The 19,857-nt window shown below is 36.3% G+C and overlaps 1 protein-coding gene across 2 annotated transcripts in view; it reads right to left on the reverse strand.

Moving 5' to 3' along the window:
- ZNF292 (zinc finger protein 292) overlaps positions 1 to 19,857 on the reverse strand; it is a 77,516-nt gene that overhangs the window by 31,130 nt on the left and 26,529 nt on the right. The window contains exons 1-4 of one of the 2 annotated variants that reach the window (XM_036316429.1): positions 19,616 to 19,640; positions 12,023 to 12,177; positions 11,756 to 11,834; positions 9,350 to 9,485 (exon numbers count right to left, since the gene is read on the reverse strand). In XM_036316429.1, the coding sequence (XP_036172322.1) occupies positions 9,350 to 9,485; positions 11,756 to 11,834; positions 12,023 to 12,177; positions 19,616 to 19,630 (385 nt within the window). In that variant the 5' untranslated portion in view covers positions 19,631 to 19,640. Of the gene's footprint in view, positions 1 to 9,349; positions 9,486 to 11,755; positions 11,835 to 12,022; positions 12,178 to 19,615; positions 19,641 to 19,857 lie in introns of those variants that run through there. The other variant, XM_036316428.1, reaches the window with a different exon arrangement.

Raw genomic sequence — 19,857 nt, forward strand, 5'->3', positions numbered from 1 at the left:
TTACTTATGTTTTATAAGAAGACAATGTCAGTTAAGAACAAAGAAAGAGAAACAAAGCAAAGTGAAATGTGAAAAAGGAAAGATAGAAAGGTTAGGAAAAGTGTATTTCTAACAGTTTTAATACATACTCTATAAAGGTGCTCTTTTAGTGTCTTTGTGTAAGAAATGTCCTACCACAAAAAGCATTGTCAATTTGGAAACAGCCCAAGCGCCATCAGTAGATGAGGGAATAAAAAAGCTGTGGTACATTTACACTATGGAATGCTATGCAGCTGTAAAAAAGAAGGATCTCTTACCCTTTAAGACAGCATGGAAGGACCTGGAGAATATTATACTAAGCGAAATAAGGCAGTCAGAGAAAGATAAGTATCACATGATTTCACTTATATGTGAAATCTAATAAACAAAATATACTGACAAACAAAATAGATCCAGAGACATGGAAGCAAGGAACAGACTGACCTTCAGAGGGAAGTGGGGAGGGGGTGCCAGGAAAAGAATAACGAAAGAATTTATATGCATATATACATAACCCATGGACACCGTGCGGTGAAGGCATAGGGGGGAGGCTGTGAGGTAGAGGGGAGGAGTCAATGGGGGAAAAAAGGGGGATATCTGTAATACTTTCAATTAAAATAAATTTAAAAAAAACAACCCCAAAACATTGTCAATAGATTTAAGTCTAGGTCTCAAAGTCACCCCTTTAGGAATTCTATATATAAACAGGTAAAGATAGATACACACACACACACACACACACACACACACACACACACCATATATATGTAACAAAAAGCATCCAAGAGTGAAAGGACTGGAGATTTACTATCTGAAAGCAAATGTAGCTGTGCATGTAATAATCAGATCTGGCCTTGAAAGTATAAGTTATCACTTGCTCCATCTTCTCATCTTTTCCACCTTTCAGATACCATTACATCTTGTGTATATTAATCTATAATAATAAAAGCATAATATGCTAATTAGACTGGACCGCCAAACCACTGGATGTTATTCCGGATGTCCTTCCAAACGAAGCCGCCGTGGTGGGGGCCGAGGCAGAGGCAGTTAGGGGTGATCAGGAAGGCAGGCAAGCAGTTAGGGGCAATCAGGCAGGCAGAGTGGTTAGGGGTGATCAGGCAGGCAGGTGAGCAGTTAGGGGCGATCAGGCAGGCAGGCGAGTGGTTAGGGGCGATCAGGTAGGCAGGCAGAGGCAGTTAGGGGAGATCAGGCAGACAGGTGAATGGTTAGGAGCAATCAGGCAGGCAGGCTAGCAGTTAGGGGCAATCAGGCAGGCAAGTGAGTGGTTAGGGGCGATCAGGCAGGCAGGCAAGTGGTTAGGGGTGATCAAGCAGGTAGGCAGAGAGGTTAGGGGCGATCAGGCAGGCAGGTGAGCATGTAGGGGTGATAAGGTAGAGATACAGAGTGGTTAGGGGCGATCAGGCAGGCAGGCGAGCAGTTAGGAGCCAGCGGTCCTGGATTACGAGAGGGATGTCCGACTGCCAGTTTAGCAGGGTCGGGCCTAAACCAGCAGTCAGACATCCCCCAAGGGGTCCCGGATTGTGACAGGTTTCAGGCTGGGCTGAAGGACCCCCTCCACCCCCAGCCCCGTACACGAATTTCATGCACTGGGCCTCTAGTATCTGATAAACAAGAAAGCAATTTTTCCATGTTCACTTTAAAAATGTAAAGTTTATTACTGAAATAAACACTTATTTTCTCATAAAATTCTGAAGTAGATTTATAAGCACTATGAAAAACTTAAGCTTTAGAAATTTCCTTTGAAAATGAAGGGGAGGGGAGAGGAGTTCTAGGGCTTTTAGATTCAAGAAAAGACTGGCAAGTGATAAAAATACAATTTTTGCAATTGCAGATTATCCCAATATATAAGTAGAAAGGGCTGAAGAGGTTCAGTGTGACTGTAATAGAGAGCTCTCTCAGAATTTAGATTTTCAAATGATGACATGCAGAAGGAAAAGCAGGCTCAGGACCAAGGATACACTGTGAGTATGCAAAACATTATTAAAGCTAAGGCCAAGATGAATCCTAACTCACCAAAAATGTTGAGAAAAATAAAACTGGTGGAGGTGAGTAACTTTTGAGGAAAAAAAGACCTGCCGACTGGGTCTGATGATCTATTACTTATGATGACAGAGAAAAAGAAAAATTTCTCTATTTTTTATGGTGGTTCTGATAATAAGCTTTACACTGAGAAGGGTAGAACAATGAAGCAAATGAAAACAGATGGTAAAATGTAATTTTCAAAATGGGGCTAAAGGTACATTTTGCAAAACTGTAGACTAGAGGAATAGATATAATCCTAAGTCTCCAAATTAATTATACTAAAAACATGGCTTGTGCTTGTTGAGAAAAAGGAGTGTGACTGTGAAGAGCCAAGGAGAGTCACTAAACATAGATTAAGTCACACTTCACAAAAGTTATCTCAAAATGATCACATACCCAAATGTAAAATGCAAAAGTATAAAACTTACAGGAGAAAAATATATGCCAAAAACATGGAAAACATTGGTAAGTTGGACTCTATTAAAATTTAAAACTTCTCTGTCACACACATTATTTAAAAAAAGGATAAGCCACAGGGTAAAAGAACATATTTGCAAAACTTATATCTGATAAAGTACTTGCATCCAAAATATACAAAGAACTATTAAAAATCAACAAGAAAATGAACAAACCAATTAAAAAATAGGCAAAAAAATGTCTGAACATATGCCTCACGAAAGATATACAGATGGCAAAAATGCATGTCAAAAGATATTCAATATAATTTGTCATTATAGAAATACAAATTAAAACAACAATGTGTTATCAGTACACACCTATTAGAATGGCTAAAATTCTAAAAACTGACAATACTGGTGAGGGTGTACAGTAACACTAACTCATTTCATTGCTGGTGAGAATACACAATGGTAAACCACTTTTTTTTTTAACGTTTTTATTGATTTCAGAGAGAGAGAAGGGAGAGGGAGAGAGAGATAGAAACATCACTGAGAGTAGTAACACATAGACTGCTGCCTCTTGCATGCCCCCAGACAGGGAACTGAACCAGGGATCTCTCAGTTTAAGGGTCAATGCTCAACCACTGACCCACACCAACTGGGAAGGTACAGCCACTTTTCAAGAGAGTTTAGTAGTTTCTTAAAAAACAAAACATAGTCTTACCATATGATCTAGCAATCATACTCCTAGGTATTTAACCCAATCATACCATATGATCTAGCAATCATACTCCTAGGTATTTAACCCAATCAATGTGAAAACTTACGTCCACATAAAAAAATCTGCATGCAACTGTTTACAGCTTTATTCAACCACCAAAAACTGGTAGTAAACAAGATGTCCTTTCCTAGGTGAACTGATAAACTGTGATACATTCATACAATGGATTATTATTCAGCAATAAAAAGGAATGTGCTGTTAAGCCAAAGACATAGATGAATGTTAAATGCATATTGCTAAGTGAAAGAAACTAGACCAAAAAGGCTTTAATTATGACAGTCTCAAAGAAAAGATGGTGAACAGGTCAGGAACTGTCAGGTGTCCAGGAGAAAGCTAAGTAAGCGAAGCAGTTGATTTTCTTAGAGCAGTAAGAAATCATCATTCTGTATGATACTGTAATGGTGGATACATGACACCACATGTTTGTCAAAACCCATAGAACTTTATAGCATAGAGGGAATCCTAAGGAATGGAAATTTTTTAAAAAATTATTTCGGAGGTCTGGGGAGCCCAGGATAGAATGTAAAATATGTCAAAAGAATGTAATTGTATTACCAATGTTATGAAAGAATTTCCCTGAAAGAGGTGGGGGGAAAAGGTTCTTATTCTTACCTAACTAACTTTGGATAGGTGAACTCTATAAAACGGTAAAAGAAAGTGTATGTAGCAAAACTGATTAAGTATATAGATGGTCAATGGGAGAAAAAGACAATTTGAAAAGACCACATACTGTATGATTCCAATTACATAACACTTTGTTGAAGTGAAGGTTATAGGGTAAGAGGAGGATGCTAGAATGATCAATGTGGTATGGATTACAGTTAGAGACATCAGTATATAGATATGGCTAGTTACACATAGAAATTTATAGATATGTGTACATATACAGATTAGTATACCAACATATGTTTTCTTGCCTTGTCTACTGAGAGGTCCTAGAAACAAGTTCATCCCAGTATTAATGAGAACACCCAGTTACCAGGTTTTGGTATCTAATACTATTCTCAATAAAAGAAACTAGGGTTTCTTGGAGAAACTGCTGATTTTAGAACTGGAACAGGAAATATGTAAGATAAGCCTGAAGTATCTTGTAGTACCAGAAAGCAAGGATGTATGCAAACAAAATATAACTCATAATGATGGGGCTATGTCAAAGGGGCACAGAAGTTAACTCAGAGTTCCCAATGGCCAAAGCTGGAACAACTGGAGCAACAAAATAAAGTAGTAATGGATTATGACCAAGTATAATAAGTATCCAAAGAATCCTCATGAATATAAATGACTAAGTAAATAAATGGAGATAAAAAGACAAATCTCCTGTGTAGAATTCCAAATAATCTCTGTAGATACTGGCCCCCACCCCCTCAAGGCAATAGAACTTAATTCTCTGCCTTTTAAGTGTGGGCTGCATATAGTAACCTCCTTTCAAAGAGGACAGCATAGAAAGGGGGGGAGGGAATAGTAACTTCATAGTGGAAAACCTGACAAACATACTATCTACGCCAGGTGATCAAGTTTAACATCAACAGTCAAAAGTAATATGGACAGTATGCATCCTAGATATAATGTAGTGACAATGGCACTTTACCTCTGTGATCTTCCTCCCCCAAACCCACAAGCCCAGTTCTAATCACGAGAGCAACATCAGACAAATCCCAATTGAGGGACATTCTACAAAATACCTGACCAGTATTCCTCAAAACTGTCAAGGTCATCAAAAACAAGGAAAGTCTGAAAAACTGTCACAGCCAAGAGCAGCCTAAGGAGACATGATGACTAAATGTAATGTGGAATCCTGGATGGGATCCTAGAACAGAAAAGGGACAATAGGTAAAAACTAAGGAAATCTGAATGAAGTATGGACTGTTAATAATAAAGTATCAAATATCAATTTATTGTGACAAATATATCATAATAAGATATTATTAATAGGAAAATGGTTGTGGGAACTCTTCATAATTTTTCTATAAATCTAAAATAAATAAAAAGTTCATTTAAAAATAATAAATTAGATCAGATTAACCTCAATATTAACCAGTCTAACTTGACAGAACTCTAGCCAAATAGTTTTCATCAAATCCTTATAGATCAAAATGAGAAGCATGGGACAGACATAAGAAAAAATAGTTGTGTCTGATGAAGCAATAATAAAAAAAAATTGATTAAAGGACTGAAGGCAAGGATGATTTCTGTAAGTATCACAGGGACTAGGTATTCTGGATATGATCTTTTCATGATTATTATCAACGACTTGGATGCTAACAGAATATACACTAATAAGTCTGCTAATTAGAGGAAACTGAAAAGGATTCTGAATAACAAATCAAGATTTAAAAGGGTTTTGACAAGTTACAGAGACAGAATAAACCTTATTAAAGAGTGAAATTGAAGAGAAAAAAAAGTAATACCCTATGTGCCAAAAGACAAAGTATAAAAATGTAAAGAATTTAAAATAGTAGCATTTACTTTAAATGTGTGTGTGTGTGTGTGTGTGTGTGTGTGTGTGTGTGTATGGTTTTAGTGACCTCGTTGAGTTTTGAGAAAGATATGGCTACCCCAAAAGACAATGTCATCTTAAGTCAATACTAAGTATAAATTATTAGGATGAAGGAGAGAGAGTACCAATGGCAGCTCATATTTAGGGTACACATCAAGTTCTGAGAATTACACATTAATGAGACCACCAACAAAATCTACTCAAAAATTAGGTATCATGATTGTAGATTTAAAAGCATGCCACACCAGGAAGGCTCTTAGTCTACAAAAAAAAAGATGACTAAGTGTTGACATGATGGCAATCTTTAAATATCTCAATTGATATGGTGCAAAAAGAGGGACTTATACTCTTGTTCAGTATGGCTTTAGAGGTAACACTAGATCCAAAAGATGTAAACTCTAAGAATATAGTTTTCACAATGACTATTTTCTAATAGAGGGCTAAGAACGGACTGAACTACACAGTTACCATTCTCTAGAAATATTCAAGCAAAGGCCAATGTATTTATCAGTAATGTTTCAGAAGGGAGCAAAAATTGAGTTTAAAAAAATGAGTATTCAGTTGGTCTTTCCAATCCCAAGATTATGATTAAAGAAAAGTACAAGTAATATGTAAGCCTAAAGTTCCTGTGATATTCAAAGGCCATCTACTTGAATTATGTTGGTCTAGTAATTAGAGTTACCTTATTCTAGGAGGCTAACATCTTAAAATGAAACCAACATTTTAAATTCTGAGTCATGCCCACCCCCAATCCCAAAAAGATTTCTTGGTTTAGCTGCATTTTAGTAGGTCTAAAATCAGTAAAAATAAATAAATAAATAAATTATATATATATATTTTGCCCATCTGACAAAAAATAGGTATAATTTCGATTAATTCACACCTGATGGCTATTGCTGTGTTGGCTGTTGTAATTTTTTAATTTGACCATCTAAGGGAAAAGAAGTCAGTGCCCCTGACTAAATAGTCAGGTAGTGCATGTTTTAAAAGTTCTTGCAGCACACTGGTGTGCCTCTTGTGGCATACCAGGGTGCCACAGCACACCAGTTGAAAATCACTGAAATACTATATCAAAACTCAAAGACTTCACTATAAACTAATGAGCTATATCTACTGACATGTACTTCTTAATCTCTGAGCTCTAGCTCCTCTCTTCAAAGCTGCTATAGGTTAGATTAAGTTAAACCAAGGGGCTGAATATCTATAATAATAAAAGCATAACATGCTAATTAGACCAGACATCCTTCCAACGACCTTCTGGACAAAGCCGGGACTGTGAAGGAAGCCCAGGTCCCAGGTGCTGGAGAGAAGCCCGGGTCCTGGGTGCCAGAGGGAAGCCAGTGCTGGCAGCCGAGGGAAGGAAGGCCTACTCTTGGACGAATTTTGTGCATTGGGCCTCTAGTATAATATAAAAAGCTAAAAGTTCCTTTTGAACCATCAAATTTGAGAATGTAAATAAAGTAGCACGTGTGTGTAAATGTTAGTTCCTTCAACTTTTTCAAAGAAGGAAATGAATAATTTGTGTAATTATACATAAAATAACTCCCACCAAAGAAGCATTCTAAATAACAGAGAACAAAGTAAAGATTATGGCTGCAAAATTCCTCAATCATATATTTCTCTGGTTGCTTCATGAGTTGAATGAAAGTCTGGCTATCTACAATCCACCTGCTATTGTAGAAACTCCTCTTGGTTGCATAATCCAAATTATCCCAGTGGCTATATCAGGTGAAGACCAAGAAATAAAGCAGCACAGAGATGGGCAGACATTTGTTAACAGAAACAACATCGGGCACATTTAAACAGGAAATGGAGCGCACTTTCTTTTAAAATAAATTTTAAATCTCTGCTAAGGTGAAAGTTTCATTTTCCTACTTTAGCATAATGTGTGAGTTTGGCAAAAATGCTCTTCAGGAAAAAAAGGAATTAATTCCTTAAGAGAGAGAGAAGAACATTGTTTGCCTCCCATATGTGCCCTGACCAGGAATTGATCCCATAACCTTTCGGTGCATGGGACAATGCTCCAACCAACTGAGCCACCTGGCCAGGGCAAGGAGTTAATTCTTTATTTAAACTAGATGAAATTTTATTTTATTAAGTTAGGTTCAACAGGGCATATTATAAAAAGAAGAGAAGTTAAAGATCTCATTTCAATTCCTGCTATTGCCTCACATCACTGGCAATGTGATACAGAAAATACAAGTAATCTTTCTGAGCCTCCACTTTCTGATCTGTAAAACAGAATAAAGGGCCTACCATTTTCATAGGATCATTGTGAAGGTTAAATGAAACCATGCATATTAAAGGACATTTAAAACTGTTAAAAACTATACAATGTAATTTGATATTAATATATTACAACCAATATTTTTAAAAGTTGAGAACATTAGAAAATACAATTTCATTATAGCAAAAACAACAACAACATAGTGTTATTAATATAATGGAAAGAAAATTAATATGCCAAAGGCAAAACAAAACAAAACACTAAGATTCTCAACTTTTAAATGTTCTTCTTATTATTTTAAATAATGAGTGTCTATTCTTTATTTCTCTAAGGTACGGAGAACACTGCAGCTAATCTGTGGATAGCCACAAAGGAAGGGGATACTAAAAATAAACTTCTTATGAAAATTTAAAAAACAGATAACATTGCTATAAACTATCAGAAAAGCAATAGAGCAATGGTAAGAAGGGAGGCCATGTAGGAACAACCAGCTTGAAGAGAACTTTGGAGATTAGCAGGGAAGCCTTTCAGTAAATATCAAAGTATCAGAAGTGTTCAGAAGCAATGGGCTATTTATACTCCCTTCTCAGAGCCTTCATGATTTGCTATCATATTGCAAAATACTTAGACTCTGCAATCAATCAACAGGAAAAGCTGCAATAAACAATGGAAGCAGCTTATTTAATTCTCCAATTTAATACCTTGGGAAAGATTAGAGTGAAAGCTGGGCACTTTCCAAAATAATCTCAAGTACTAAAGACAACAACTGTGCCCTTCTTTGTGATATATACAATTTTTGTACTCTGAACATTGTTATGCATATTAGTGATTTAGCCATCTACTTCCAACAGGATACCAGCCAGTCTGAGTTTAACTGGAGTCTTTATTGCCGAACTCATACAATAACAACTAAGTTGGATAAAATAAGACTGAGCAATAAGCTGCTTGAGAAACAATACTAATCTTAGAGACAGAAGACTTGAAAGTTCTAACACTAATTTTGTATTCTATTTTCAAGAAAATAATTTAACTACCCTATTTCAGCATCTCCATCTGTCAAGTAAGTTAGATATTAAATATAAGCCAGATTGCCACCTATCAGGATGTTGTAAAAGGAATACCTCTGTTAAAGAGATGTAGGGGGGGTGGGGGGGGAATTAGTTTCTCTGTAATGATATGATTGTAAAGTCCTATAAATACATCTTTCCCCCAAATAAAATAAAAATGAAGGGCCTCAACCATCTCGGATAAAATGTAATTAAATGATCCTTGTTTGGAATATCTTGAGATGAGTTATATCAAAACAATTTTAAGTACTTAATTTTCTCTGGTCTAATGATTCTTTTTTTCTCTTTTCTCGCTCTCTCTCTCTCTAGAAAATTTACCTTTATCCTTATCCAATGGTTCCTGGGAAAGAATAGTGCACAGTACCGGGTTTTTCCACACCCCAGTCTCTTGAGCTAGAGTAGCTAAAAAATGCAATTCACAGCTGCCATTCTCCATCAGCTTTTCATGAGCTACCTATAAATATTAAATAAACATCCAAAGAATTACAACAGATTTTTAAAAGCAAGCTTATCAGGCTTTAAATATAATACTAAACTTTTGAAAAATAAGACTTTTATCTTCAAATTCTCATGCCACATTACAAAGTGCTAAATTCCTTTACTTCTGACTTTTAAAGTCAAATCTCAAGGATAAGCATTATATTATTATAAATTTTAAATAAAAACAATGTATTTTTATAAATAAGTCCATATTAATTTTTCTCCAAAATCTAAACCAGGAAGAGGAAGGTTATTTCTCAAGGAAGTTACCAAAATACCCATAGCGTAAAAGACCTTACACGTTTACATCCTGTGTTAGTAAAAAAATTTTCAAAAACTTCTACCATTAAGAAATGACAGACCTGCATCAAGGCCTAAGTGACAACTTACACATATTCCAATAAGAGACGTATGAAAGCAAACCAACTAAATAAATGCATGATTTTTCATTTATTTACTACATAACCTTGGCAAAATCCTATTAAAGCTGACACAAACCTTACTTATTAGTTTTTCCAAACTTTCATGCAATTGGCATATTCTATAGACCACCAAAGATCAATAATTTTTATTCAATTCAAAACTGTTTACTGAGAATTTCTATGGAGAAAGTACTAGGGAAGAGAACAACTAGTCCCAGTGTTTATGGGGCTTATCTTCTAGTCGGGTAAAAAAATATTTAAACAGTTGACACACAGGTAAAATGAAACAAATGCTGTTAAGTAGATATAAAATAACCCCGAGGAAACTCTAAAATAAGAGAAAAGTGTCATGGAAACTTAAAACTGCATGCTATGTTTATACAAAACAGCTATTCCTCACACCATAAAACTTGCCCACTGCAACAATTTCAAGTGCTTTTAAAAATTTTCTTTGAGCAACTGCTGAAAATACTATAGAGGGATTTAAAGAGTTATTTCCTTCACATTAACTCACATAAAAAAGTATCAATTAATGCTATTGTTTTAAAAAGGAAAGTTCAGAAGTTTATCTTACAAAAAAAAATTAAGTAGCATGAGGGATTCAGTAGTATATTTGTATATAAACAACTTATTTAATTCTGTGTAGAGTGTATCTGAATGCCAAACAATGAAAAGTTCTGAATTATTTACCTAAAAATAAACACATTAGGAAAAAAATCCTAAGACACAGGAATGATATGCTGAAGCAGAAATTGCATGATCAAAAGTTAGTTGCAATGTGACAAACAGGACAAGACACTTTCATTTCAACAAACACTTTTTAAGTATCTATTATGTATAAGACATAATAGAATCCAAAGGTATTAAGATATGAATCCTACCTTCAAGAATTCTGCACTTGAGTTTAATGTTTAATATAAAATAGGAAAATTGCTTTCTCTAACTATATTTCACATGCTTCTAAAATTTGAGATTAATCCTCTTTAATACATCTCCTACAGAAAAACATAAGGCCAAAGGATATTTTAAGAACTGTGGCTAGAGAAAAAGACAACTATATTTTTGAAAACTAGCTAGCAGGAACATCTCTTTTATCCGATTGATCAAAATTTACTTGAAGCTATAATATATCCAGCACAATCCAGTGCCTGAAACAAAGTTTAATGTTCTTGAAAATGCTCCAAAATAACTAAGTGTAAAATTGTGTAGTACTCATCTAAGTAGAATAAAAACCACTAAATAAAAGAAATAAAAAGCATGTTTTCAGCTCTAGGAAAAAAAAAAAGCATGTGCTTTGGAATGAAAAAGCTGGGTTCAAATAACTACTCTGTGATATTAGCTGCATAAGTATGAGAAAATAAATATTTTAGAGTATGAGCCTCAGTTTTCTCACCTTTAAAATGGGAAAAAACATACCTACCCCCACAAAGTTTTCATAAGACTTAAGTGAGAGACAAAAAAAAAGTGAGATATGTTACATTCTTATTAAGTATATTGCAGATTTTCAATATTAGTTAAACTGTCCCTTAATACAAATGAGGACATTTTCTTTTGTGTTCCCTTACTACTCTAACAAAGTCCTTTAGTTACCTGATCTTAAAGAACAGTGTATTATTCAACCAAACTACCTAAATGTGTAAATTCACTTAGGAAACATTTATTGAGCATCTGCTATATGCAAAACACTAGTGTTAATAACAATAACAAGAGCAATTAAAATTTGTCGTTAGGTGTTTTAAAGTTTAACCCAATAATTTATTAAGAACAAAGAAAACTAACTTAAAATGTACCTATATTAAACCTAACAGGTAAATATTCTCACCTGCACCAGTGTCTGAAATTGTTCCCATTGTTTATCTGATAACTCAACAGGCAGACACAGTAGAAGTTCAACACAGCTTCTAAAAAACAAAAAAATTTGGTAAAGATATATATAATTATTAAAATTTGAAGTAAAATAAAATGAATTCTAACATTATTAGTAGACATCCCATAACCTATTTAAATTTAAATTATCATAAGAGCTAAGATATAAAAGTAAAACAAAAAAAGCTAAACCTAATTTTAATTTACTCAAAGGTCTACTCACAATGCCAAGCGTTCCAGAACCAATGCTACATTTTCACATTCAGAGGTAAGATAAGGTCGGGCTTTTACATAACTTTGGATGGCCACTGTGTATACCTCCAGCAAAGGTAAGGGATCTTCTGAAGTTTTCCATTTCTCTGCATATTCAAGGAGTGTCTGTTTTGGAAGGAACAATAAAAAGTATTCAATGTAAATCAAACTACACACTGACTAATCAACTATTTTTCTTTCCTCCCTGAGAAATTTTAAAAATAATTTTTTATTTATAAAAACAAAAATTAGTTTATACTGGTTAAAATATTCAAAGTTATAAACCATAGTCTTACTTCCAGTTCTCTTTAGGGGGGAAAAAAAGAGTGTTAATTCATCCAATAATACATCATTTCATAAAGGCTGGTGTTAAATAGTGTAAGCATTATCTCTTTTCTACCCTAGTCAAAATGCCAGCTTTCACTCAAAATTCTAAGATTTAAGTTATTTTAAATAGAAGACATCTGGGCAAGTAATACTAGACCAGACATGCAGTGAAGAATTTAAGAGTATTTGTTTTCTATTTTTTTTTGTATAAGAAGTATAAAATTCAACACATAATAAATGAATCACATAGTCACAAAAAACATGTAATTTTTCAGTTAATAAAAAATTATAGCACATACCATTACTGTCTTTTATAACAAGTTTTAACATTTAAAAAATCATCTAAAGACCTTCAACAAATGTAATCAATATTAAAGACTAATTACAAGGTCAAGTGATTTTTGTAATAAAGTACTTATTTATTAAATTAAAAGCAACCCTCATTCCTTAATGAAGTACATATTTCAAATTCACGTTGTCAGAATTATCAAAAAGATAAACAGCACTTTCATGCTGTTTATCTACAGAATAAAGAGATGGAACAAACTGCTACAGTAGTTAAATATCCCCATGTTAAGATAACTACTAAAATCACAAATTACTAAAAACTATCTAAAAGATTCTAGAATTATGCTAAATGAAGTAGGGCTCTAATTAAATGTGTTTTTTCAAATATAAGACTGCCACAATTGGTCCTCTTCACACTTCATGGTTTAAGACTCATCTCATCACATGTGAAAATTCAGATGTCATTTCCCAGAGAGGATGTTATCTTGAAGGAAACTCCACAAGGGCTTGTGTCCTCTGGCATACAGAAGCAACTTTAAAAAACCCCAAAAAACAACTGTAGGTAGCTAGGAAGGAAGAAGAGACAGCAGGAAGGAAGGAAAGAGGAAATGAACATTCAAAAGAAAACACATACTGCCTTATCCTGTCTCTATTAATCTCTAAGTAGCAGAAGTAGTAAGTGATCACAGAGAATAAGGAAGAAGAAAGGAGGAACAGAAAAGGTAATCTGGCAAATGAAAGGGCAACACAATAGCCCTAGCTGGTTTGGCTCAGTGGATAGTGTTGGCCTGCAGACCAGCGAGTCCTGGGTTCAATTCCAGTCAAGGGCAAGTACTTTGGTTGCAGGCTCCTCTCTGGCCCGGGCCCTGGCCTGGCCTCACGCAGGAGGCAACAAATCAATGTGTTTATCATTCATTGATATTTTCTCTGTTTCCCCCCTCTCTCTTCCACTCTCTAAAAATCAATGGAAAAATATCCTTGAGTGAGGATTCAAAAAAATAATAAATTTTTAAAAAGGGGGCAATATAATAAAAACTCACTTTCTGCATAATCATATATTCATAGACCCCAACCCCTCCAAGTTGGACAAAAGTGCAGGTAACCTGAAGACCCAGTTCTTACAATTGGCATCTGAAGTTAGGGCCACCTTGTGGTACTAAGCCCTTTAACCTGTGGAGTCTGACACTAACTCCAGCTAGTGTCAGAATTGGATTGAATTGTAGGACACCTACTATTTGGTGTCAGAAGTCAAAACAATCTCTCAACAGGACTTACAAAATCTAAACAAAACTTGCCAAATGAATGGAAAAATCTGCATTCTGGGATTCTTCTGTTATTATCCCTCTACTTCTAGGAATAAAACTGAGTATTATGTTCTACATCTAAAAAATGTTACATGAGCCCTAGCCAGTTTTGCTCAGTGGTAGTGTCAGCCATGGACCAAAGGGCCTCGGGTTCAATTCCCAGTCAAGGGCAAGCACCTCAGTTGCAATTTTTTTTTTTAATATATTTTATTGATTTTTTACAGAGAGGAAGGGAAATAGAGAGTTAGAAACATCGATGAGAGAGAAACGTCAATCAGCCGCCTCCTGCACACCCCCCACTGGGGATGTGCCCGCAACCCAGGTACATGCCCTTGATCGGAATCGAACCTGGGACCTTTCAGTCCGCAGGCCGACGCTCTATCCACTGAGCCAAACCGGTTTCGGCCTCAGTTGCAATTTGATCCCAGGTCTGGGTTGGAGCATGCAGGAGGCAATGAATTGATGTGTCTCACTCACATCGATGTTTTTTCTCTCTCTCTGTCTCTCCCCCTCCCTTCCACTCTCTCTCGCTCTAAAAAAATAAAATAAAAATGGAAAAGTACCTTCCGGATTAGGATTAACAACAACAAAAAAGCAAATATCTGCCTAACTGCATAAAGCTATGAGAATTGATATTCATAACCAGCAAGTATACTGATAGTAGAGTATTTCAAGACAGCAAGATCAGTAGAACCACTGTGAAAATGGAAGCACCCCAAACATGATTGGTTAATAAATTATGCTTTCCTCAATTAAAAGACTTACTTATTGCCCTAGCCAGTGTAGTTCAGTTGGTTGGATTGTTGTCCTGTACACCAAAGGGGGGAAGGTTCGATCCCCAGTTGGGGTGCATGCAAGAGGCGACCGATCAGTGTTTCTCACATCGATGTTTCAAAACAGTAAGAGAGTTACAGTGGGGCCTTGACTTACGGAGTTTAATTCGTTCCGAGACCGAGCTCGTTAAGGAGCTCGTTAACTCAAATTACTCTATCAACTCAATGCAAAAAATTGGCGGAGAGACAGCTGGTATCTCAAAAAACTCGTTAGTCGGGACACTTGTAAGTCAAGGCCCCACTGTAATTATTTGTACCTACTGCCTTAATCTATATAAGGTCTTTCCGGTGGGCATCCCAGGATGCTCAGACTCATTCCTTTCACAGAATTATAAAGATATTTAATTCTATTTTAGAGAGGAGTAATTAAAAGGTCCAGTGACCTGCACAATATTAATACAATTAGTAATTAGCAAAGCCAGGCAGTCTCACTGTCTGTGAAACATTCTGTCCACTGGCCAACAGATACTGACTGTGGTAATGTAACAGAACTATAAATACGCAGAATTACTTTACAATTACAAAGTGCCTTTTACCTATATTATTTCAATTATTCCTCATAACTCCATGAGGTTAAATACTTTTTATCCAATTTGCCAGCCACAATAGAATTAAGTAACGTGACTTCTTTATCTGTTAAGATTATTTTAGCTAAAAGAAAATGCAACTCAAAACACTAACAATAAGAAAGGTTTATCATATGACCAACCTATGTCTTCACTCTTCCATTGTCAGATGATGCCCCACCTAACACCCAGGTGTGTCAAGAGAGTGAAACAAGCTTCTTACCCAGGGTCAGCAATAACCGGAAGAAAAGAAGAGGCCATCTTTTCATGTGCCTCTGTTTTAGGAACAAGGAAACCTTTTCCAGAATACCCCCAAACCAATTCCCATTAGATTTCTCATCAGGTCTCAATGGCCAGAATTACATCACATACCTATATCGAAAGGTCACACAGCCATACTGGAATCCCATGGCTGACTTTTTTTTTTTTTTTTTTTTTTTTTTAATCCTCATCTGAGGATATGTTTTTATTGCTTTAAAAAATTCTTTTTAATTATTTTTTTTGGGGGGTGACACTGGTCAACATGAACATATGGGTTTCAGGTGTGGGTTTCTGATCTGTACATTGCGCCATGTGCCCACCACCCAAAGTCAAAACTTTTCCTGTCACCATATATTAGGACCCTCTTCCCGATGTTTTATTTTATTTTATTTTTTAAGAGAGAGACAGACACATCAAGGTGAGAAAGAAACATCAATCAGTTGCCTCCCATACTTGCCTGGCCAGGGAACTGAATCTGAACCCTAGGTATGTACCCTGACTGGGTATCGAACCTGCAACCTTTTGGTGTACTAGACGACACTCTAACCAAGTGAGTCACCCAGTCAGGGCAGTAATATGCTTCTTTTAAAAACGGACAAACTGGAGCATAAACAGGTTAAAGTAATAAGCCCCAAGATCACAGAGCTATTTAAGAGACAGAGAGAAGATTCAAACCCTACATTTCTGGACAAATGGAAATTTGATTCATAGCCAAAATCACAAATCTGAAAACTTGTCACATAAGAGTCTTCTTCTGTGTGGTCTCACAGGGCAAACCAGGAGCTCGAGGTTAAAGTGTGAAGAAGATACATTTCTGCTTTCCATGAGGCAGAAACATCAAACAATTAGAGTTAACCAAAAATAGAACAGGTTAGCCTCCTGGCACAGGAGGACCCAGAACTGAAGTTATTTAAGAAGGAGCAAGATGATTCTGAGTTCAGAAAACTGTATAGGAGTCGTATTTTGGAGCCACATTCCTTCATACCAGAAGAAACTACACCAGTGTGTAATGTGAAGGGGGCGGCTAGCTCATACAGGTTTTGACGAATGTATACATTGCTTAAAAATGATTCTAATTAGTTTAATATTTAAAAAGAATAAATTTCACATAAACCTTAGATTTCTAACTTTTCTATTTTTAAAATTTTGGAAAATTAGGCAACTCATATTCTGGCATGGCAACTAATGGCTGGAGCTGAGTCATAGATGAGCCAAGCACCCTGACTGAAACCAGGCATGGACAGTCTGGCTGCTAAAAGCCTCAACAAGCTGGCTCTCTCTTTAAGGAACCTATAGGACCCCTAACAAGATATTTGTGGTTACACCCTCTATTCTATAGTGTGTATTATGGACAGACCTGAGATAGAGAAATACTAACCAAAAAAAAGGTTAAAGGGCCGAAACCGGTTTGGCTCAGTGGATAGGGCGTCGGCCTGCGGACTGAAGGGTCCCAGGTTTGATTCCGGTCAAGGGCATGTACCTGGGTTGCGGGCACATCCCCGGTGGGAGATGTGCAGGAGGCAGCTGATCGATGTTTCTCTCTCCTTGATGTTTCTGACTCTCTATCTCTCTCCCTTCCTCTCTGTAAAAAAATCAATAAAATATATTAAAAAAAAGGTTAAAGGATCCTGCTCTAAGGCAGTGGTTCTCAACCTTCCTAATGCCGCGACCCTTTAATACAGTTCCTCATGTTGTGGTGATCCCCAGCCATAAAATTATTTTCGCTGCTACTTCATAGCTGTAATTTTGCTACTGTTATGAATCGTAATGTAAATATCTGATATGCAGGATGTATTTTCATTGTTACAAATTGAACATAATTAAAGCATAGTGATTAACCACAAAAACAATATGTAATTATATATGTGTTTTCCGATGGTCTTAGGCGATCCCTGTGAAAGGGTTGTTAGACCCCCAAAGGGGTCGCGACCCAAAGGTTGAGAACCGCTGCTCTAAGGAGATCTCCAACATAGTGTTTCTCAACCTCTTCTTCATTATCATCTGCTTCCAAGGAGCCTTTTAACTTCTTTTTCCTAACTGTCCCCCATCCCTAATGACATGTACTACAGATACATTATAGTGTATGTTTATAGGACATGTATATATATCCTATCTAATAAAAGCCCAGCAACCATAATGACCAGAATGACTGCTTGACCAGTCGCTATGAGGTGCATTGACCACCTCTTGGTTCCTCCCCCCGACCCCTGGACCGCAGGCTCCGACTGCAGCATGGCGAACGGGGAACCATGGGGAACCGGGTGGGTGATGGCGGGGCGAGACTGGGGACTGGCAAGCAGGTAGAACGGCTGACCTCTTGGTCCCTCCCCCCAGCTTTTGATCAATCGGTGGTGGTGGTGGCGGCGGCGGGGCAGGACTGGGAACTGGTGAATGGGCAGAAGATGGCCCTGGTCGTAGGCTAGACCTAGGGATTTCGTGCACTGGGCCTCTAGTATAAACATAAAAACAGTGGAGTGTTGAATGTGTTTATATTGTTAAACTCATGTTTTAGTTCCAATTTATATATAGGATTCCCTAGAAGTTCTCAACAGTTTTGGTCTCATGACCCTTTATTCTCTTAAATATTACTGAGAATCACAAAGAGTTTTTGTTTATGTAGTTTACAACAATTGATAGTCATATTAGAAATGAAAACTTAGATTTTTAAAGTACTTATAAATGGAATTAAAATAACAATAAAACCATCATGTTACTATAAATAAGGCATTTTTAATGAAAATAAACATTTCCAAAAAATTTAAAACAGTGGCATTGTTTTACATTTTTCAGATCTCTTCAGTGTTTGACTTACTAGAAAAGAGCAGAAATCATATCTATTTCTGCATTTAATCTGTTGCTATATCATATGTCAAGTAACCTCTGACACATTCCATTGTACATGTGCTAAAGAAGAAAAATATCTTATAGGTTTGGCCTTGTGGACCCCCTGAACTTTTGGTGAATGAGTACTACTCTTTAAACTTTCAAAGTTATTAAAATTTATTTTAAGGTTTCTGTGGAAAAATTAGACACATACATTTTGCACCTTGCTCTCTCGAAGCTTTACTAAAACTAATTTTTTAAAAGCAGCATAAACTGAACCAAGAAAATAGTAATGGAGAAAAAAGAAACAAAATTTTAAACAGTGGAAAGTACATGAAGATTGGCACTCTAAGTAAGCTTTACAGGAAGATACTGACTCTGTAGAAATCACCAAAGGGCTCAAGAATTGAGAGAGCTAGGTGCCTCTGAAAATGGGGATAAGAATGAAGATTGGCTGGAAGTCTATTTTAGCAGTTAAGCCTCCCTGATTTCCTCATCTCTCTCCACAGCTTGGTCACATAAACTAGCCACTACTCCTCTCTATCCCCAGCAGAAGTTTATTCTGTACAGATTTTTTTTATATACACAATTGAGGGGAGGTATCTTATCTTTAACAGGGCAGTAAGTAATCTTCACATACTGTCTATATAGAGACAGCGCCCTTTCTCAACTCTTCTCCCCCAGATCATGGCCAGAACCTCCAGAGTCCTTAGCCGAGTCCTTCTCTGGGAACTCACGAGAAAAGACTCACAGAGATATTCTGACACCAGGTCTTCCCCAGGAAAAAAACCAGCTAAGTCCCCTTATTGTGAAGACTATAATAACTCATGAGCTTGTACCTCTCAATCAGTTTTTAGTAAGTAAATGTGGATGGCTGAGGACAGCTAGACATTTGAGGAAAGTATCTAATAGGTGAGAGAGCAAAATAAACAGTAAAAAATAAATTTAAAAAAGGAAAAGAAAGTTGAGAATGAGCAGAAACTATTCAAGGAGAAGACAAAATTCCAAAAAACTATCATTAATATCCTCAGAAGTGACAGAATGTATTAGACCTAAGATTTGGAAACAGCCTAAGTGCCCTTCAGCAGATGAGTGGATTAAAAACAGTGGTACATCTACACAATGGAATACTACACTGCTGTAAAAAAGAAAGAACTCTTACCATTTGCAACAGCATGGATGGACCGGGAGAGCATTATGCTAAGCGAAATAAGCCAGTCAGAGAAAGGTAAATAACACTCGATCTCACTCATTTGTGGAATGTAATGAACAACATAAACTGACGAACAAAAATAGATCCAGAGACATAGAAGCATCGAACAGATCATCAAACCTCAGAGGGAAGGAAAGGGAAGGGTAAGAGATCAACCAAACTTGTACCTATGCATATAAGCATGACTGATG

The sequence above is a fragment of the Myotis myotis genome, unplaced genomic scaffold (assembly GCF_014108235.1).
Source record: "Myotis myotis isolate mMyoMyo1 unplaced genomic scaffold, mMyoMyo1.p scaffold_m19_p_7, whole genome shotgun sequence".
Taxonomy (NCBI): domain Eukaryota; kingdom Metazoa; phylum Chordata; class Mammalia; order Chiroptera; family Vespertilionidae; genus Myotis; species Myotis myotis.